Source organism: Hemiscyllium ocellatum, chromosome 2 (assembly GCF_020745735.1).
Source record: "Hemiscyllium ocellatum isolate sHemOce1 chromosome 2, sHemOce1.pat.X.cur, whole genome shotgun sequence".
Classification (NCBI taxonomy): Eukaryota; Metazoa; Chordata; class Chondrichthyes; order Orectolobiformes; family Hemiscylliidae; genus Hemiscyllium; species Hemiscyllium ocellatum.
Window position 1 is genome coordinate 136,635,571 of NC_083402.1, and position 23,056 is coordinate 136,658,626.

General features: G+C 42.4%; 1 protein-coding gene across 1 annotated transcript in view; it reads left to right on the forward strand.

Moving 5' to 3' along the window:
* LOC132829102 (inorganic pyrophosphatase-like) overlaps positions 1-23,056 on the forward strand; it is a 56,909-nt gene that overhangs the window by 21,008 nt on the left and 12,845 nt on the right. Inside the window, exons 6-7 of the mRNA XM_060846423.1 lie at positions 6,417-6,543; positions 18,601-18,728. Coding sequence (XP_060702406.1) covers positions 6,417-6,543; positions 18,601-18,728 — 255 coding nt within the window. The remainder of the gene's footprint in view (positions 1-6,416; positions 6,544-18,600; positions 18,729-23,056) is intronic.

Genomic DNA, 23,056 nt, shown 5'->3' on the forward strand with positions numbered 1-23,056 from the left:
AACAGAGACCACACAGCAACAGGATTTCTTGTAAAATACTCTGAGACACCATAAGCACATGAAACGTGCTACATAGATATAAATTTTCAGTTTTTAGGAGGCATTTCCTTTGGAATTAAGCCTGAAAGCATATGCCTTTTATGATAGGAAGGGAATAAGCATTCGTGATATAGTGAAAGCATATTTGAAATCAACATTTAAAGCCTCATACTGAAGATTAAAGGGAGAATTTTAGAGAAATTCAAGCTGGAATCCGAGACAGGGTAAGCAAGATCTCGAGGGGGTTAATGCTTAGCTAGGCTTACGAAGAAACGGATGCAGTTTTGTGTTGTGTAATTGGTAAAATTTGCATCATGTGCTGAAGAGGACAGTGTGCCACTGATCAGCAAATGAATTAGACTAATGAGCCCATGTTTTATATTTGAAATGCTGGCATTCACTACTTGGAGATGAAATTATAACTAGACTCTCATTGCCGTCACACATTTAGGAATTAGGCAAGAGCAGCTATATTTCCCTGAACAATATTCAGTAGAAAATAATTCTCTAAATTATGTCTATTTGCAAAAGTTACTGAAGAGGTTGGAGAAAAGTATTTTTCTGGAGTGGATTTATGAAAAGGGGATTTGCATCTCCTTTGTTTTCTTCTTTTCTTCTCCTTAGGCCACATGCTTTCTATTGCTGGGAGTTGAGTCTCCTTTGAGCCAATGTTGGAAGCTACCTTACTAAACTACTTGTAACTGATGAAATCCTCTTTTGCAAAGACCCCTTAAAAGGTTTGTGTTTCAAAGCTCCGTAGAGTCATAAGGAAATATCTGTACAACAAAGAAGACTTCCATTTTTATCGTGCCTTTCAGAATTTCAGAACATCTAAAAGTGTTTCACAGCTCATTAATTGCATTTAAAATACAGTCTAAACTATAGTCAATAGGGACTGCAGCAGCCAAATTTACACACAGCAAGGCCCCACAAAAAATGAAGTGATAGTTACCAAATAACCTGTTTTCATGATGTTGGTTGAGGGACAAAGGTTTGTCAGATCTTCCTCTCCTCTGAGTAGTGCTGTGACATCTTTTATATCTACTTGAGGGGGTGTGGGCCTCAGTTTAATCCAACATTTTCATCCAAAAGACAGCCCCCTCCCCTCCCTCAGAATTGAAGCGATAGTCTCGACCATGTGCTTGATCTCTGAAGTGAGACTTAAATCTCAACCTTTTGAGACAGAAGTGAGTTTGGTACCATTAAGTTCAAGCTGGTGCCTAAATGTTTGAAGTATTGAAGATATAACATTTGGTGTTGTTGACATACTTGCATGTCTTTGTGTTAGTAACTGAAAGGCACTGTGTTTTGCAGCTTTCAGCAAAACGTCTAAGTAAATTCATCACTTCCTGATTATTATAGAATCCAAGATATGAAAGAATATGGAATAGAATATTGGTCGAGAATGTGGTGTTGGAAATGCGCAGCCAGTCAGGCAGCATCCGAGGAGCAGGAGAATCGACGATGAAGGGCTTATGCCCGAAATGTCAATTCTGCTGCTCCTCAGATGCTGCCTGACTTGCTGTGCCTCCCGACTCTGATCTCCAGCATCTGCAGTCCTCACTTTCTCCTATTGGAGAATATGTTTAACCCCTCACTCAAAACTGAACTGGACTGAAAAAAACCTCAAGCATTCAAAGGCAATATCGATGAAACCTTGCAGTAATATTGGACCAGAAGGACTGGGAAATATAAGGGAGGAAGGCGTCTGTGCGATAGAGCATTATGTTTGGAAGTGAGGTTGTTCAACCGAAAGTGCAAGTGTTAAATTTAAGAGAAGCTGTGATGGCATGAGGCATAAATTGCCTGTGATGTATTTGGAAAATATATTAAAAAGCATGACTGTACATAAGCAAAGGATAGTCTTTAAAGAACTATTACATAACTTTGAGCAACTGTCCATTCTGTCAAGGTGCAAAATCTCAATGAAGATCAGTCAATATTGGCTAACGAAGGAAGTTCATGATTGTGTAAAATTGAAAGGAGAAGCCCATAGTGTTGCCAGAATTAGCAGTAATTGTGAGGATTGGGGGGGTTTTTTAGAATGCAGTAAAAGAGGATCAAGTAAATGATAAGGAGTGGTTCTGTTCGCCGAGCTGGAAGTTTTTGTTGCAAACGTTTCGTCCCCTGGCTAGGAGACATCATCAGTGCTGTGGAGCCTCCTGCGAAGCCTTCGCAGCACTGATGATGTCTCCTAGCCAGGGGACGAAACGTTTGCAACAAAAACTTCCAGCTCGGCGAACAGAACCACTACAACAAGCACCCGAGCTACAAATCTTCGCACAAACTTTGAAATGATAAGGAAACAGAGAATAGAAAATGATTGCAATCTAGAAAAAAAATCACCAAAAATGAACTGTAGAATTATAAATATACAAAAAGGAAACATTTGGTTAAAACAAATGTGAGTCCAGTACACTCGGAGTCTGGAATATTTATGGGGGGGACTAAAGAAACAGCAGAGAAGCCAAATGGTTGTTTTGTGTCTGTTTTCACTGAGAAATGTACAAGAAATCTCTTCGAGCTAGTGAGGAGGGAGAATGAGGAGTTGAAGGAAATTAGCATGGATAGGAAGATTGTAAAAGCTTTGTTAGACTGCAGCTAAAGTAACGTGCAGTTTTGATCTCCTTATCACTGGAGATATAGTATTGCTATCGAGGATGTGCTGGAAATGTTCACCAGAACTTATTCTGAAGATGGCATAGTACTTCTATCAAGAGAGATTGGGAAACCTGGATTTGTGTTCTCTAGTATTTCGAAGAATAAGAGGTGGCCTCATTGAAAATTACAAAATACTTGAAGAGGGCACCAGCAATCAGGGTGTTGGTTTGAAATGTGTGCACTTCAATGCCAGGAGCATCTGGAATAAGGTGGGTGAACTTGCAGCATGTGTTGGTACCTGGGATTCTGATGCTGTGGCCATTTCAGAGACATGGCTAGAGGAGGGACGGGAATGGGATTTAGATGTTTCAGAAAGAACAGAGAAGATTGTAAAAGATGGTGGGGAAGGGGGGGGGGGGGAGGTTGTAGCATTGTTAATCAAGGACAGCGTTACAGCAGCTGAGATAACGTTTGAGGACTCATCCACTGAAGTAGTTTGGGCTGAGGTTAGAAACAGAAAAGGAGAGGTCATCCTTTTGGAAGTTTTCTATAGGCCTCCAATTGTTCCAAGGTTATAGAGGAAAGGATAGCAAAGATGATTCTCAATAGGAGCAAGAGTAACAGGGTAGTTGTTATGGGGGACTTTAACTTTCCCAATATTGACTGGGAATACTATAGTTCAAGTAGTTTAGATGGGTCAGTTTTTGTTCAGTGTGTGCAGGAGGGTTTTCTGACACAGTATGTAGACAGGCCAACAGGGACAGTGCCATATTGGATTTGGTACCGGGGAATGAACCCGGCCAGGTATTAGATTTGGAGGTAGGTGAGCACCTTGGCGATAGTAACCACAATTCGGTTATGTTTACAATAGCAATGGGCAGGGATAGGTATATACGGCAAATATGATGCGATTAGGCAAGATTTAGGATGCATAGGATGGGGAAGGAAACTACAGGGAATGGACACACTTGAAATGTGGAGCTTATTCAAGGAACAGCTACTGTGGGTCCTTGATAAGTATATACTGATCAGGCAGGGAGGTAGTTGTTGAGAGAGGGAGTTATGGTTTACTAAAGTTGAAGCTCTTGTCACGAGGAAGAAGAAGCCTTATGTGAGGATGAGGCGAAAAGGTTCAGTTAGGGGGCTTGAGAATTATAAGTTAGTCAGAAAAGATCTAAAGAGAGGCCTAAGAAGAGCCAGGAGGAGACATGAGAAGTTGTTTGTGGGTAGGATCAAGGCCTTCTATAGGTATATCAGGAATTTAAAAATGACTAGAGTAAGATTAGGGCCAATGAAAAATAGTAGTGGGAAGTTGTGTGTAGAATCTGAGGACACAGGAGAAGTGTTTATTGACTACTTTTCATCAGTATTCACATCGGAAAAGGGCAATGTTAGTGAGAATACGGAGATACAGGCTACAAGATTAGATGGGATTGGGGTTGACAAGTAGGAGGGTTTAGCAATTTTGGAAGATCTGAAAATAGATGAGACTCCTGGGCTGGCTGGGATTTATCCTTGGATTCTCTGGGAAGCCAGGGAGGAGATTGCAGAGCCTTTGGCTTTGATCCTTATGTCATTATTGTCAACAGCAATAGTGCCAGAAGACTGGAGGATAGCAAATATTGTTCCCTTGTTTAAGAAGGGGAGTCAGGACAGCCCTGGTAATTATAGGGCGGTGAACCTTACTTCGGTTGTGGGTAAGGTGTCGGAAAAGATTACAAGAGATAGGATTTATAATCATCTGGAAAGGAATAATTTGATTAGGGATAGTCAACACGGTTTTGTGAAAGGTAAGTCGTGCCTCACTAACCTTATTGAGTTCTTCGAGAAAGTGACAAACAGATGGATGAAGGTAAAGCAGTTGATGCGTATGTGAATGTCAGTAAGGGGTTTGATAAGGTTCCACACGGTAGGCTATTGCACAAAATACAGAATTTCGGGATTGAAGGTGATTTCGAGGTTTGGATCAGAAATTGTTAGCTGAAAGAAGACAGAGCGTGGTGGTTGATGGGAAATGTTCATCCTGGAGCTCAGTTACCAGTGGGGTGCCACAAGGATCTATTTTGGGAACACTGCTGTTTGTAATTTTTATAAATGATCTGGATTGGATGTAGAAAGATGGCACTAAGGTAGGCAGAGTTTTGGATAGTGCCGAAGGATGTTGTGGGTTAAAGAGGTACACAGATTAGACGCAGACCTGGGCTGAGAAGTGGCAAATGGAGTTTAATGCGGAAAAGTGCGAGGTAGTTCGCTTTGGAAGAAGTAACAGGAATGCAGAGTACTGGGCCAATAGTAAAATTCTTGGCAGAGTAGATGAACAGAGAGATCTCTGTGTCCAGGTGCATAAATCCTTGACAGTTGCCTGCCAGGTTGATAGGGTTGTTAAGAAAGCATGTGGTATGTTGGCACTTATTGGTAGGGGGATTGAATTTCAGAACCATGAGGTCATGCTTCAGTTGTCCATTGGTAAGGCCGCACCTGGAGTATTGCGTACAGTTCTGATCACTGCATTATAGGAAGGATGTGGAAGCTATGGAAAGGGTTCAGTGGAGATTTACTGGGATGTTGTCTGGTATAGAGGGAAGGTCTTATGAGGAAAGGCTGAGGGAACAGAGGCTGTTTTCTTTGGAGAGAAGAAGATTGAGAGGTGACTTAATCGAGGCATATAAGATAATCAGAGGGTTAGGTAGGGTGGACAATTACAACCTTCTTCCTCAGATGGTGAAGGCTAACACGAGGGGGCATAGCTTTAAACTGAGGGGTGATAGATTTAGGACAAATATCAGAGGTTGTTTCTTTACTCAGAGAAGTAGGGGCGTGGAACAGCCTGCCTCCAACAGTAGTAGACTCGGCGATGTTAAGGGCACTTAAATGGGCATTGGACATGCATATGGATAATATTAGAATGTTGTAGGTTAGATGGGCATTAGATTAATTTTGCAGATTGGCACAACATTGAGTGCCGAAGGGCCTGTACTGCACTGTAACGGTCTATGTTCTGTGTTCTAACTAGACAGGGTGGATAAGATGATTTCCTTGGTTGGGCAGTCTAGAACCAGGGGGCACAATTTAAGCATTCTGAGATTAGCAAAATTTATTTTATGCTGAGGACCGTGGTCCTTTGGAATTCTTTACTGCAGAGGGTTGCCGAAGCTTAGTCTTTGAGTGCAATTATGCCAGTGATCTGTAGAGTTATAGCTTTGGGGTGGATAAAAGGCATTGAAGCATTCAATCAGCCATGACCACATTGAATTGCAAGGCAGGCTCGACAGGCTGAATGGCCTCTTCCTGTGTCCAAAATATTAAAATTGTAATGGACTGAACAGTTAACCGGTAAATGAGGGAATCCACATTCTGGATAGAGAGTAATCCTGTTTAGGTGACATTTTAATTAAACCGATTTTTTAAAAGTATGCTTTGCAATGGGATATGAAGTAATAATGATATGCAGTTGTACAATATATATTTCCCTGTATGATTTTCGCTTTGTATTTGGCAATCAGAAGAATGCCAAGAACTGAACAGGAAACATCTATTACTTTACTTAGCTGCTGGTTATCATTCAAGATGTGATTTTCCTCAGTTTTCTAAGTTATAAGCTACCCAATAGATTTATGAACTGAGAATTGGATCGGTAAACAGAACTAATGATAAAGTGTAGACTTACAACAATTGCAGTCACACCATCCTCAGAATGATCAAAGTAATAGCACATTTTTATTATATTTGCATATGTGAATTTTAATAGTCGTGCATTCCACTTGTGTTTCTACCAGGTGTGTTCTTGTGGTGATGTTATTCAAGTAAAAGTCTTGGGAGCTTTGGCTCTTGTTGATGAAGGAGAAATGGACTGGAAAATTATTGCTATCAACCTCGAAGACCCTGAAGCGCAGATGTTTAATGGTAAATATTACAAGTTTGCAATGTTTATTACCTCCAAGCTTTGGGTTGTTCTACTAGGTTTGCAACAACCAACGTCCCTCTGTCCTTTTGCGGGAGGATTGAGAAGATGGGCAGGTATCTCCAAGCTGACACTCCTGGTAATGAAAGTTTTGAAGCAATGATTTGCTAAGATGGTATACATAATCTGCAAGACAAATCAGATAGGTTTGCAGAACTGCAACGCACTGTCAATGATTAACCAACCAACCCTGGCTCACTAATGTTTGCAGGGCAGGTTGATCTGTCAGTTAGGGCTGGAATTTGGCTAACGCTATAAGGTTAAAGACTAATGAATGGGTGTGGCTGAAGCTGGTTGGGTATTGGGAAACTTACATAGGCGGGCAGCAGTTTTCACATACTTGGGGATTCTGTGGGTCACATATCCTGGCTGGTCTGAGTAAGTTGTGAGCATCCCTCAGGAAGAGAGTGTGTAATTTCTATCAAGCAAACAAAATCTTGGTTCAGGTACTCATACATCCAGTAATGAGTTTCCACACTTGTCAAGATGATAGCCCTTCTGCCTGAGAAAAGCTACAATAAAATTTCAATCTTCATGTGAAGAAAATAGAAAGACACTTAATTTATGGCTGGGACAATACAGATAAGGTCTTTTAAACACTTACTGGCCAGAACAGAGTTGAGCGTGTTGAACATGACCGTTTCTCCTTGTAACCATATTCTCAGATAAATCAAGAAATGTTGTCAGCAATGATGGAGCATTCCTAAACACAAGCAGAAGGGTATTCTATCCTTCTCAAACCTGAATACTGAAACACAAAAAAAACCAACTTGGTATTCTGAAGAGGGAGTTTATATGCTAAGAGTGATCTGTCCTTGCACTTTACTGGTAAACTTATCTAGCGTTCACCACAATAAGCTAATACTGATTTGACCCCTGTAGTTTTTTGAGATTTTAAGTTTAGACATGTTTATAATTGATCACAAATATTTATTTCCACATGCTCACTAAAGAGTAAAAAAATGTAATGTGAAATAGTGATTTTGATACTATTCCTTAGGACTGTCACTGTAAATTTAACTGCACTATGCAACTGCAGTACTTAATTTTAAATCACAGAGAATGATCGAAATTATAACAACTAGACTGTACACTTATCAAATGATTTTCAGAAAGCCTTTTGCTCCTTTCAACTTCTTCCATATGTCATTGTATCTTGATACTTGAAGATTGGGGCCAACATTCATCAAGCCTTTAGATTGCTGTGTGTACCTCATTTGTTTTCACTACAAGCTGCACAAAGCCATCTATATAAGTATCCTTGGAATGCGATACAAGTGTTGTGTACTACACATGGTTAGTGTGTGTTCAGCTGTCGCTAACCACAGCTGGTTTTCAAAGGCTCTACTGGCTGCATGATGTAAGCCTTGTAATTGCAACCATGGTAATTTGTCTTCCCAAAACTGATTGAAGTGAGGCTTACATTTGGCCTGAACGAGTTTGTTTATTTCTTCCAGAATGAAGCACTAAAATCATGAATTCGCACTTCAAGTGCAAATAATGAAAGAAAGAACTGGCATTTATATGCTTCCTTTCAGGGGGTCGGTTAGCTCACTGGTGGGTTGGCCAGCACAGTAATGCCGACAGCGTTGGTTCAGTTCCCACACTGGTTGAGGTTACCATGAAGGGGTCTCCTCCTCAATCTCTCCCTTCATCTGAGGTGCAGTGCCCCTCAGGTTAAACCACCACCACCACTAGTCATCTCTCTTTTTCTCTCTCTCCCTCTCTCTCTCTCTGATGAGAGAGCAGCCCTATGATCCAATAAGACTCTGGTGACTTTGCTCCCTTTTACATTGGAGTTGTAATCAAATTTGGCTACCAATTTATACTCAAAGGTCCAACAGTGAGGAAGTGATTAGAGTTTCATTTGGTTGTTGTGAAGAGCTAAGTATTATCTAGGGATAAAAATGTCCCTACTTCTGTTGGAATAGCATCATTGAGACCATTTTCGTCCACTTGAATTAGTGAAGAGGAGCTCAGTGCACCATCTCATCCAAAAGATGGCAACTTTGAAGTTCTTCTGTATTACACTTAGATCGTTGGGTTAAAGTATGCCTTTAATATTTGAGCATGGCTTGAACCTCATCTAGAGATGAGGATATTATTACTGAATAAGATGGTAGACTCTCAATAATAGAGTCATAGAGATTTACAGCACGGAAACAGACCATTCAATCCAACCTGTCCATGCAACGTCAAGTCCACGTCGCCGCTCCCCCCACCAACCCACCCTCCCCGGCACCTTCCCCTGCCGCCGCAAGAATTGCACAAACTGCATCCCTCCACTCACCTCCGTCCAAGGCCCCAAAGGAGCCTTCCACATCCATCAGAATTTTACCTGCACTTTCACAGACACCAATTTCTGTATCCATTGCTGCCGATGTGGTCTCCTCTACGTTGGGGCAACAGGACACCTACTTGCAGAATGCTTCAAAGAACGTCTCTGGGACTCATACACAAGGCAGTCCCACCACCCCGTGGCTGAACGCTTTAACTCCCCCTCCCAGTCCCCCAAGGACATGCAGGTCCTGGGCCTCCTCCATTGTCAACCTCTTACCACCCACCGCCTGGAGGAAGAACTTCTCATCTTCACCTTGGGGACCCTTCAACCACATGGGATCAAAGTGGATTTCACCAGTTTCCCCTTTTCCCCTCCCCCCCATCTTATCCCAGTCTCAACCCTCCAATTCGGCACCGCCCTCTTGAACTGTCCTACCTGTCCATCTTCCTTCCCACCTATCCACTCCATCCTCCTCTCCGGCCTATCCCCACACCCCCATCTTCATCTACCTGTTGCATTCCCAGCCATCTTTCCCCTAGCCACACCCCCTCCCATTTATCTCTCAACCCTCTTGGCCCACAAACCTCACTCCTGATGAAAGGTTTATGCGCAAAACACCGATTCTCCTGCTCCTCGGATGCTGCCTAACCTGCTGTGCTTTTCCAGCACCACACTCTCCACTCTGATCTCCAGCATCTGCAGTCCTCACCTTCTCCTAGTTGATTTACAAGCTGGGAGTAATTTGTTGCATTTTCAAACAGAGTTTTCGAGCCATCAAGACGAGATTCTGGCTAACAAGCAGCTATATAGAGGAATTATTGCTTCATTAGCCACAAATCTCGCCTCAATAATATCCAATCCCTTTTCTGTCATCCAGAGCTAAACATCACCAATTCCTGATGTGTAAATAGGACTGAGGACATGGCAACTTCAGCTTGCTGCTTGCCGCTTTGTGTCATATTGAACACCTCACAGTAACATTAAGCCCATGGTAATCAGCTGCACACATTCTACGTCCTTAGACATTGGTATTTAACATGTACCAGCTTCCCTGATCTCTGACGCATTTGCAATATGCTTCAGAACTTTTGTGCTGCACCTCAAGGTGCTCTGGCACCTCACATTTGAAATGCTACTGGGAGGACAATTTGCATGCAGGGACAGAGGCAAATCTCTGGGCTGCTGACTTGTGCTGTCAATGTTCACTCAACTTCAGCCTTCCTGGATGCTCACAGCATCCCTACCTTGCCTTTTGTGCTTTGTCCCCCTCAGCTAGCACTTCCAGGCTCACTGTATTTTGGTATTGCCTTGGGTAGACACAAAGCCAATGTTATGGTTGTCAGCAATTCTCTGTCATGTCAAGTGCGACACCATTCAGCTAGGGGATCTGGTAGACACAGTCATGAACAGCCTCTGTTAACAGTCCAGAGGCTTGGAAACAGTTAGTCATCGACTCAGGATGGTCAGGGTAAGAATACTGTGCATGTACTCAGTGGGCAGCTGAATGTCAGGCAGACCACCACTTGTCTTGACTCCTTCTTTCACATTGTGGGCTGGTTTCTCCCAGAAAGAGGTAGAGAACCGTAGCAAGGAAAATGCAAGTGTCTGGCACAACTGCTAGTGTTGGTGCAGGTGGATGAAATGTGGTGAACAATCTTGAGGGAGGGAGAGAGGGCATGCAGTGTGAATGATGTGAGGGATTGGGGTGAGGTCGAGTGAGGGAAGATGTCATGTGCAGCAGTGAGAGAGGTAGAGCATGAGCATTGGTGAGTGGTGGGTGCAGTAGCAGAAACAGAGTGAGTGTGCAATGGCAGAGTGGAGAAGGTCACTGACCTCCTTGTGACAGTGCTCTGCATTCTTCCAGGTGGCTGAGACCGCACTGACCTGCATGACAACTAGAGACAAGGCTGCCAGGGTCTGGTGTTGTCAGCCCTTGGGGAAGAGGACCACCCTACTCATCCACCAGTACTTTTAGGCAGCTGTTTGCAAAGTTTCCCCTGCCTCCCACACTGGGGTCAAATGCTAGGAATCGTGCAGAGCAGCTCTGGACGGACTCTGCTTGTCTGGGTGCACGATAACCTTTTAAAGATAGCACCACTGGCAGGAATCCCAGGGTATCCCAGGACATCCAGGCACTGGTGAGTTCTTCCAGCTCCAATGAGTCTCAGAATCAGGCTAGCATTAGACAGGATGTGTGTCGTAAAAGTATGCTAGGTAGCTGATGAGGCAAGTTTGGTAAAATAATGTAAGAAAGTTCATTAGGTGTCATGGACAGAAACCTTTCATCAAACTTGACAAAACTGACACTTTCTCAAACTGACACGATTCCCTGTGTTTCTGTCTCTACAGATGATGCCAGACCTGCTGAGTTTCTCCAGCAATTTCTGGTTTAATTTTAAGTCTTCAGCATTTGCAGTATTTTTCTTTTATTGAATCATCTGGTAGTTCATGTGCTAGCATGAGCAATGTCATTTGAGGTGAATGGGGTTATTTTGATGAATCTTGTACTGTGGCTGAGAAAAGGAAGATAAGATCAAATTGTTGCAGCCAGAGACTATGCCTAACCATGGCTTCCTAAAGTGGGGTTACGAGATCATAAGTGGGATCACAATGTGAAGTTTTGGAGTTGTGACCTGTGAGACAACAACACGGTGGCTCAGTGGTTAGCACTGCTGCCTCACAGCACCAGACAGAGTCCCAGGTTCGATTCCAGTCTCGGGTGACTGTGTGTGTGGAGTTTGCACGTTCTCCCCGTGTCTGCGTGGGTTTCCCCCAGGTGTTCCGGTTTCCTCCCAGAGTCCAAAGATGTGCAGGTCAGGTGAATTGGTCATGCTAAATTGCCCATAGTGATAAGCTCATTAGGTGGAGGGAAGTGGGTCTGGGTGGGTTACTGTTCGGAGGGGCGGTGTGGACTGGTTGGGTCGAAGGGCTTGTTTCCACACTGTAGGGAAGCTAATCTAAGGAATCTAAACTGTGGCTGTGGAGCTCTGGATGAGCTATAACAGCAGTGCTGTTATTCTAACAGGACCCTATTCTCAGTGGGGGTCTCACTGGGAAAAGGTTTGGGAAACACTGGCCACATCTTACCACTACTACAACTTTATCAAGTTTAATTTGGTGGTCTGCTAATGTGTAAAAGTTACCAAGATATTTCGCAAACAAATGTAAATAAGCAGTGATCTATTCATTTATATGTATCACGCTCCTGCTTTTAAAGATGGTCACCATTTACTTAAAAATACAGGATGTTTCAGTAACAGCTTTCAGCGAGTAATAAGGCAAAGCATGAATATGGGCGAAGTTGAGAAATTAGTATTTTCACAATGTCACTGTGAGTCTGAGTGAGATGTTACATTCCCTGTAAGTGACAAGACGTGTAAAGGCAAATAATTAGATAAATAATTAGCATCAGAGCGTGATACCTTCAAACCACCTATGCAATTAAAGTCTGGGTAGGTAGGTCTATGCTGACCCACTAATAATTAAAAGTCCTTAAATGGATATTTAGCAACCACTTAAAAGCTTCTGCCATCCACTGGCTCAGTCGCCTGCCTTCTTAACAGGCGGGAAATATGGCTGTCTTTCTTACAAGGATGCAACGTCAGTCCGACTGCCTCTTTGAGAAAGGGGCTTCCTTTTGCCATAATCAGAGGTCACACAGGGGCGTGGAGGTAACCACTGAAAGGTATCCCCATGTCCTTGTCTCTGACCTCCATGATTGTCAACCCACGATTCTCTTACACTTAGTACACCGTTACTTTCACACCGGTCCCAGTCTTCTTGATTGATCATCCAAGGCCTTTGACAACTCTGTGCCAGATCAGCCAGCAGCTTCAGTCAGGGTGGAATTTAGCGAGTTTTGAGAAGATTGGCAGCTCAGGTCGAGGTTCTGGATGTAGGTTTGCTCGCTGAGCTGGAAGGTTCATTTTCAGACATTTCATCATCATACTAGGTAACATCTTCAGTGAGCCTCCAGATGCAGCACTGCTGGTGTTTTCTGCTTTCTATCTTAGTATATTATAATATAACACCAGTAGTGCATCATCCGGATGCTCACCAAGTATGGTGACGAAACATCTGAAAATGAACCTTCCAGCTCAGTGAGCAAACCTACATCCTGGGTGGAATTTCTTGGCCACAGCACTTATTGCCTGATGGATACTTGATCTGATGGGGATTTTCATTGGTAGAGGTGAGAGGGGGTTACCATCACTTACAAATCAGTTCTTCTCCAGCCAGACATTTAATCCCAGCCAAACCCATTCACCTCCATGCTGAAAATAGGGCAGGTGTGTAGCAAGTTTTAAAGTCAGAAACATAGAACCAAGAAGGATCCAGCCCCAACATAATGACATATATCCAGGTCCATGTGTCTAATGCAAACATGCCAAGACTGAAACAATACTGTCATTCATAATAACTCATATATCACGTTTACATTCCTTCAACTGCATGAAATTTTATCACAGTAAATGTTTAAATCAAGTACAGAAATTCATAGTCCCACTTCAAAGAGCTCCAACGTTTGGAGTTGTCAATCAAACTGAAATGGCAAACACCCAACCGTAATAATAGATTGTTGTGAAATCAGTCACTCAACAATAAAACAGTAACGAAGGCCCTCATGATTACATAAAAACATAGATAAATAGTAAGCAATGATGTTAAACACTCCAGATATATTTCTTTTATGATTTAAAGGGCAGGTCTTTTAAATGCCTTGACATTTCCCTTTAATAGTTATGTATGGACAAGTACTCTTGACATTTGTAACATGTCCTCTTTACAACTCCGTTAACCCCTCCAATAAGCTTATCAATTAATAATATAAGCACTTTTTACTCACACTCGTGCCTACTTTTAACAATCCCAAAGGGCACCTTACCTCTCCTAAAGGACATCTTATCTCCCCAGGGGGTATCTGATGTTCCCAAAGCTGTCCTGGGATTATTTTCCAAAAGAGTGCCTTACCTTTCCAAAAGACTATCTTGGCTAGCCAAATAAATGGAGTTTAACTTAGACATTTTTTTAAGTTAGGTATACACTGCATACTTCAGATTTCCTGCTTTGGAGCTACAAAAATCTGATTTGAGCGGAGATACTGATGCATTAAACAGCTAGCTATATCTAGGAATTACGCATGTGAAAAACACAATCTTTCCCCATTTCCACCTCCATGAAAAGGCTGTGCACCATGGTGAAAATCTAGGCTAGGCCACTAGGTCAGCAAACTGTCAGAATTGGTATGCAAATAGCAGAATAACTAAGTATGAAGTGGTACATTTGATAGGAGCAATAAGGATCTACTGCTTAGAAAGTAATAGTCACAATTGAACAGAGACACATGTGGATTGCTGTAGCGATTTAAACAACATTTGATATGGAGTCGGAAATCTAAAGGCCTTGTACCAGTACTCAGAAGGTTATACAGATCATAGGAGACCATTCAACAAATTAAGATTTAGTCACATACTTATACTCTTCACAGGTATGCTTGTTACTCAGACATACAATTTGTCACATGGCTATAAATAGTATGAGATAATTACAGCATAGTCATCTCATTAGAAGACTAGTCCAGACCCCAGTTGAAATATGTACTTTCTGTTGTAAGGCTAATCAAGTCTTACTAAGCCCAGGTTTAATGACCATGTCCTTTCAAAATGCAAATAAGTTCCTGTTTGCTGCAATTATCTCACTGCAGCTTCGGACAAGTTTCTACTTTTCATACATTATCATGGTTACGTTGCTTGTGCTGATACAGGACTTTCATGTCTTTTCTAGGTCTGCAAAGGTCAGAATGAAACTTAGATTTAATGTATTTTGATGAGTTCTTCAAATGCCTCAGCCTAGTGTCATCCTTGCATCAGTTCCTAACCAACCTTATATGTGTCTGTCCTCCCATATGATTAGATTAGATTCCCTACAGTGTGGAAACAGACCCTTTGGCCCAACAACTCCACACCGACCCTCCGAAGAGTAACCCACCCAGAACCATTTCCCACTGACTAATACACCTAATGCTATGGGCAGTTTAGCATGGCCAATTCACCTGACCTGCATCTTTGGGCGGCACGGTGGCACAGTGGTTAGCACTGCTGCCTCACAGCGCCAGAGACCTGGGTTCAATTCCCGCCTCAGGTAACTGTCTGTATGGAGTTTGCACATTCTCCCCGTCTCTACGTGGGTTTCCTCTGGGTGCTCCGGTTTCCTCCCACAGTCCAAAGATGCAGGACAGGTAAATTGGTCATGCTAAATTGCCTTAGGTGCATTAGTCAGAGGGAAATGGGTCTAGGTGGGTTGCTGTTCGGAGGGTCGGTGTGGACTTGTTGGGCCGAAGGGCCTGTTTCCACACTGTAAGTAGTCTAATCTAATCACCTAATCTTTGGACTGTGGGAGGTAACCGGAGCACCCAGAGGAAACCCACACAGACAAGGGGAGAATGTACAAACTCCATCTAGACAGTCAACTGAGGTTGGAATTGAACCCGGGTCCCTGGCGCTACGAGGCAGCAGTGCTGACCACTGAGCCACCGTGCCACCCCGGATATATCTATCTGGATTTTCTAACTAATTTCTGTACCTATGTGCTCCTGCAAGAATCAAGGGATGCATCTACACATGTTATTTAAAGTAGTAATATAGATCAGCAACAAAAATCAAGCAAAGTACAACGGTTCGTTTCTGGAGAAATGCAATTCATGTGGAAGACAATTCTGTTCAATTTACATAATACATGACACAAGAACAGAACAGTGTAGCTATGGAGTGAGACTGACATGGGGCGATTGTGCAGCTTGAGAGGGAATGTTGGTGCCCCCACCTTCCCACTTCCTCTGCAAACTTGTTTAATATCATCTTTTCACTCTTCCCTGCTTGCCTATGCCAATCACATTATGGTATGGGCAGCATAATAGTCAGATATAGTTAGTTTAGCAAGTTCCCTGTTAATGCTTTTTTTCAAAGTGGTAGGCAGGCTGCTGTTTTTGGTGTGTACCTTCCCTAAGTACAGTTACAACATTTAAAAGGCACCTGGCATGGTATGCGTATAGGAAAGGTTTAGAGGGAGATGGGCTAAATGCTGGCAAATGGGACATGATTAATGTAGAATATCTGTTTGGCATGGTTGAGTTAGGCTGAAGGGTATGTTTCTGTGCTGTACATCTCTATGACTCTAAGTACAGAGGAAACTGGCTTATCCGAAGGACACGGGTTGGGAGTATTTTGTTTGTTTAATCAATGCCGAATAACACAGTTAGCCAAGCATCAGGACATTATGATCTTGATCAGATGATCCGAAGTTCGTTAATTGAATGCTGGATAATCGAGATTCCTCTGTATTAAATGAACCAGGTCAGGGTTGGGCAGGAAAATGGTGAGTTATTCATTCCTCACACTATATGCTCCCCTGGCGAAAACATGTCAGCGGTGGACTCAAAATCCAGCCCATGGTGCTAGGGAACTGAAGCCAAGAGAGAAGCCTGTATAAGGTATAAGGATTGACCCTGCTGCTGTGCTATAAAGTCTGTGTTATTCAACAGAAAAGAGAAAATAAATCTAATAAAAGCGTTCTAATGCATGGAAGTGGCATAGGGCCACTGAAACTATTTCAATTTGTAATGCTGATTACATTTAATCTGACATCGAGGATTTCTCAGGTGAACAGTTTAATTATTGTGAGTTCTGTCCGGGCGGTTCTTCTGTAAAGCGATGGTTGTGCAACCCTGGACTACAGAAAAATCATGCTTTAAACCAGCAGTGTGCCAAAAGGGTCAGTGCTGGGTATACTGCTTTTTGTCATTTATATAAATAATTTGTATGTGAGCATAGGATTATAGTTCGTAAGTTGGCAGATCACACCAAAATTGGAGGTGTAGTGGTCAGCGAAGAACATTACCTCAGTGTACAATGGGATCTTGTTCAGATGCCCAGTGGGCTAAAGAGTGGTAGATGGACTTTAACGTAAATAAATGTGAGGTGCTGTATTTTGGAAAGACAAATCAGGGCAGGATTTATGCTTTTAATGGTAAGGTCCTGGGGAGTGTTGCTGAACAAAGAGACCTTGGAGTACAGGTTCATAGTTCCTTAAAAGTGGAGTCACAGGTAGATAGGATAGTGAAGGAGGTGTTTGATATTCTTTCCTTTATTGGTCAGAGCATCAAGTATAGGGGTTGGGAGGTCATGTTGATGCTGTACAGGGCATTAGCCACTTTTGGAATATTGCGTGCAGTTCTGGTCTCCCTGGTGTAGGAAGGATGTTGTGAAACTTGAACGAATTCAGAAAATATTTACAGGGATGTTGCCAGGGTTGGAGGGTTTGAGCTATAGAGAGAGGTTGAACAGGCTCAGGCTGCTTTCCTTGGAGCATAGAGGCTGAGGGGTGACCTTGTAGAGGTTTATAAAATAATGAGGGGCGTGGATTGGATAAATAGGTAAAGTCTTTTCCCTGGGGTGGGGGAGTCCAGAACTAGAGGGCATAGGTTTAGGGTGAGAGGAGAAAGATTTAAAAGGACCCTAAGGGGCAACATTTTCACGCAGAGGGTGGTGCTTGGAAATGAGCTAATAGGGGAAGTGATGGAGGCTAGTACAATTACAGCATTTAAAAGGCATCTGGATGGGTACATGAATAGAAAAGGTTTAGAGGGATATGGGCCAAATGCTGGCAAATGGGACTAGATTAATTTAGGATATCTAGTTGGCATGGATGAGTTGGACTGAAGGGTCTTGTTTCCATGCTGTACATCCCTATGACTCGAAGTGTAGGCAATGTAATTGCATTACAGTCAACACACACTTCAAACGTTTGTCCGCAATTTCTCAATCGTGTTACAGAAAATTTGTGTTAATGAAACACACATTATAGCAGGACAACGTATAATATAGAGCACAAACGTTGGATGGTCCACCTTCCCCTAAAAAGCAGGTCCATTGTAATAGACATATGCCACATGATGTTTGGCCCCTTTGTACTTCCAGTGGAGATATGTTTTAATAAACCTCTTCTGAATTTCTGGTGCAGGTGGGAGTTGAACCCAGGGTCTCTAGGTCAGAGGTAGGGAGCCTAACATTGAGCCACAAGCACGCTGACCTTGTTACTAGGAATCTGGAAATCCCAGTATGTGGAAGCTAGTCAGAATTGGGTGATTAATTTTGTTCTTATTTCCATTTGTAAGTGTGATCTCTACTTTTGTTTCAACAAATTGTAACCAACTATCAAATAACAACTCTGGATAGTAAATTTTTTAAAAGTTTATTAAAGACAAGCTATCCTTATTAAAGACAAGCTATCTTTAAACTAAGGACAATGCCTTCACACTTTCATTCTGTCGAAAGTGGAGATCATAGGATTCACACTTTTGTATCTCTGGTCTGGTCAAGCACCAACTTGTAGAGATTGACATGTAATTCTTTTTCTCGAGAGTGTTCAACCTTAGAGAGTCTGAATCAAGCTGCTGTTGATTTTATGATCAGCTCTAGCTGGTAAGTAAATTTGATTGGCACTTTCCTCTAAGAAACCATTTGGCCTCAGTATCTTTGACATGTAAACATTTGTGTTGCTTTATCAATGACCACTATTTTAATATTATCCAGAATGGGCCTTTCTTAATGAAAAGACTTGATGGATACAAGCCACTTTCTCAGTAGCTGTTGTTCTTATTATTATGATGCATATGGAAATGCTTTTATTGTGAATGATGTTTTTGACTTACAACCCACAGACATTGACGACGTCCGAAAATACAAACCAGGTTACTTGGAAGCCACGTTAACTTGGTTTAAATTGTACAAGGTTCCTGACGGGAAGCCAGAAAACCAGTTGGGTTTCAATGGAGAATTTAAAGACCGGGTATGCTATTCTGCTTTACCTTAAACTGCATCAAAAAACATTTGCATTTTCTGCAATTCATGTGAATCTTTGAAGAGGCAAGGTGTTGACTGGGAAGCTGGTGGTATTAAGATGGATACAATGGGAAGATTTATGAACCTATTGTTTGATCTCTATGTTAACAGTGCTTATCTCTACTTCTGTTATGCTCCTGTGTAAGACTTTTGTTCTACTGCAGAGACATTAACATCGCTCCAACTCCCTAAAAAGAAGAAAACCTTGTGTTTATGTAGCACCTTTAACAACAGCAAGATGTCCTAGTCCTTTACAGCTAATGAGCTATGACAATAGACAATAGGTGCAGGAGTAGGCCATTCAGCCCTTCGAGCCTGCACCGCCATTCAGTGTGATCATGGCTGATCATTCCTAATCAGTATCCGCTTCCTGCCTTATCTCCATAACCCTTGATTCCACCATCTTTGAGAGTTACTTTGGGATTGTTGTATCTGCCATGATATACTAATGACAGCAGTCAATTTATACACAGGAAGCTCCCAGAAAAACAATGTACTCCACTTCAACAAAATGCATGTAAGCTTTTACTGACTTTCAGGGAGGTTTGCTCTGTGTGCTACTGTTGATGCTGCCCGATGTCTACTCAGCGTGTTAGTGGGACATGGACGAGTTCCAATGGATTCTCTGGAATCTGCTGAGGGACCCAGGTGTGGTCTCAATTTAATGTCACATCTGAAAGACAGCACTTCCTCAGTATCACACTGAAGCTTCAGTTCAGATTTTTATCCTCATGTCGTCAGGTGGAACTCGAAAGCACAACCTTCTGCCTCCAAAGTAGGAGTGTTATACGCTGAGGCACAGCTGATATACAACAGGGAAACTTGAAGTAGAATAAACAGAACTGAGTTAATTTATAATTTCTTTCTGCTTTATGAATTGATCATTATATTTTATGGTTGAATTTTTCATGCACATTTTGATTTAATTTTTTTCCTCAAAATATATCATTTTGTTTTTATTTAAAATCCAACTTCAAACTGACTCGTAATTTGCGCCTCCACCCTGTCTGGAATGGAATCCACAGCCGAACTTGGTAATTTTCCCCATCGAATTGAAATTGTCAGGAATGTCTACTGTTCTTTCATTGTCTTTCAAGGTGTTAGGTTCAGACACCCCACCTGAAAATTATGTTAAACTCCCCAAGTAACTATTAAGTTTTAACTCTAAAGCACATTTTAAAATAACACCTGTCGGTGCGAAGAAAACCAGAAAGTCTTGAGAAGTAAAGACCGAAAAAACTGTGGATGTTGTCAATCAGAAAGAGTTCTGAGGGAGGGTCACTGGACCCAAAACGTTAACTCTGATTTCTCTTCACAGATGTTGCCATATCTGCTGAGCTTTTCCAGCAGTCTTTAACAGTGCTTATGCAAGTTTACATTTACCTATCAGTGATATTTCTACTCCTAGTATCCAAAAGTAAATCTTTTCTCTCCAAACATCTAGAATTTTTCTACAAGTTGCAAAAAAAGTGCTGACTACCAGCTGTAGCAATAGGTCCTTATTTCACTTAATCGATTTAACATTATTTTGTTTTTGCGTTGTGCATTGTTTCGCATTCCCGTTGAATGTGGCAAGATTAATTTTACTGTTGTTTCCTGCCTAATCCAGCTTTTATACATCAGTCACCAGAGGTTCCTCAGAACTTAACACAGAATGATTCCAATGCACCAAGTATCAAATGGTTCCCCTCGCCAGCTCTGTGTTTAGTATTGAATCCTGGAAAAGGGTTATACCCGAAATGTTGACTTCTCCAGCTCCTGATGCTGCCTGGCTTGCTGTTTTCTTCCAGCCTCTTGCTTGTCTACTTTGGATTCCAGCATCTGCGTTTTTTTTGTCTCTAACATCACCTCTGGTAGCACTTGGCTAACACATCTTTAAATTTTCTCTCTCTCTCATGCCTCATACTGTTTAACATTTGGGAAAACGACTATGCCCACCCACCCTATCCATGCCTCTCGATTTTATATATTTACATCAGCCTCTGATGCTCTTGCAAAACAGTCTAAATTTGTCCAACCTCTCCTTCAATTGAGGCAACATCCTGGTAAACCTCTTTCGCACCCTTTCCAAACCTTCCACATCCTTCTTATAGTGGGGCAGCCGGACCTGCACATGATACTCCAAATGTGGCCTACCTAAAGCTTTATACAGCTGCAGTATGACTTGCCAACTTTTAAACTCCATGCCTCGACTAATAAAGGCAACTGTGCTGACACCTTCTTTGTCATCTTATCCACTGTCTTGCCACTTTCAGGGAGCTATAGACTTACAGCTCAAGATCTCTCTATATATTAATGCTCCTGCCATTTACAGTGTACCTTACACTTACATTTGACCTCCCACAATGTATCACTTCACACTTGTCCAGATTAAACTCTATCTGCTATTCCTCTGCCCAACTTTCCAATTGAACTTTATCCTGCTGTACTCTTTGGCAATCTTTCTCACTAACCACCAATTTTTGTGTCATCTTGCAAACTTACTAATCATCTAGGTCATTTACAGAGGAACCTCGATTATCCGAACAAGATGGTCGGGCACTATTTTGTATGGATATTTGATTTCCTCAGGGGCTCAGAGTTTTCCCCATTCAGGAGACTAGGCAGCAGCACACTGCCCTCGAGCCCCCACCCTCTGCCCACCCCAAACCCCACCTCCATCCCCTGCCTGCACCATCTGCTCCCACCCTGTCCCTCAAACCTCGCCTGCCCCCAACTCCATCCGCACAAAGCCATGCTGACTATCCCTAATAAGTCCATTCTTTTCCAAATGCGAGTAAATCCTGTCCAAAAGAATCTTCTCTAATAATTTCCTTACCACTGATGTAAAGTTTACCAGCCTATAATTTTTGGGATTAGCCCGTTGCCCTTCTTAAACAAAGGAGCTGTATTGGCTGTTCTCCAATCTCCTCTGGTATTTTGCCTGTGGCTAAGGAGGGCACAAAGATGTCTGTCAAGGTCGCAGAAATCTCCTCCCGGGCCTCCCTCAGTATCCTGAAATCCTTATTTTTTTTCTCCCAGACCAAAAAATTCATGTTTTGAAAGTATGTGTTTTAAGTAGACTTTCTTGAGTAACTAAGCACAAAAGAAAAAATAACACAATGCACATTAGTGGGCGGCACGGTGGCACAGTGGTTAGCACTGCTGCCTCACAGCGCCTGAGACCCGGGTTCAATTCCCGACTCAGGCGATTGACTGTGTGGAGTTTGCACGTTCTCCCTGTGTCTGCGTGGGTTTCCTCCGGGTGCTCCGGTTTCCTCCCACAGTCCAAAGATGTGTGGGTCAGGTGAATTGTTAGGTAAGGGGTAAAATGTAGGGGTATGGGTGGGTTGCGCTTCGGCGGGTCGGTGTGGACTTGTTGGGCCGAAGGGCCTGTTTCCACACTGTAAGTAATCTAATCTAAACATACACACAAATTAGGAATGAGAAGTAAAGCCAGAAAAGATAAGCGTTTGAAGTTGTACAGATCAGTCTGCCTGAGTCGTTTGTGAAGAGTAAATAGTACAATGATGATAGCCGAAGAGTTATGTTCGAGAGTCTTAGCTTTTGCAGTTAGTTTAAAACAACTTGTCCTATTTCTTGTTAATGATGGATTTACAGAGCAGAGCCGAGCAGAGGCTGATAGCCAGGTCCGAGACCCTTGGGAATGGCCTCAACCGGGACCTTGGATTCATGTCACATTACAGGTGACATATATACATGCGCGCGCACACACACACAGACTCTCTCTCATACACTCACACATACACTCCCACACACACCCTCTCACAGACTCATACTCCTTTACACTCACAGACACACATACACACACCCTCTCACAGACACTCATACCCCCCCCTCCACACAACACACATACACATATAAGTTTGTGGGGTTAATTTGTAATTGCGGAATTGCATTTTTTGCCCAAAAACTGCATGAATCCATGTAAGATTCTGTAAATCCGTTTTTTAGATGAGAATCAGTCTGACCACTGTGATACAGACAGCCTCACACAGGGCAGCTCACACCTTCAATACCTGATCCGGGCTGCCATGACACCAATTGTTAAAGTGCACTTGAGAATGTAACGTTTTAAAAAAATGTTTTGCGATTTACATATGAAAGAACTGAAACCAACATGGTCATTCTAACAGATGAGAGACTTCACAAACAATCCAGATATTTTTCAACATATCATTTCAGTTACATCACACTGAAAATTTTTGCAATAAATTCTGTGTCTTACAAACTTATTCTCCACAATCACCTGATGAAGGAGCAGCGCTCCGAAAG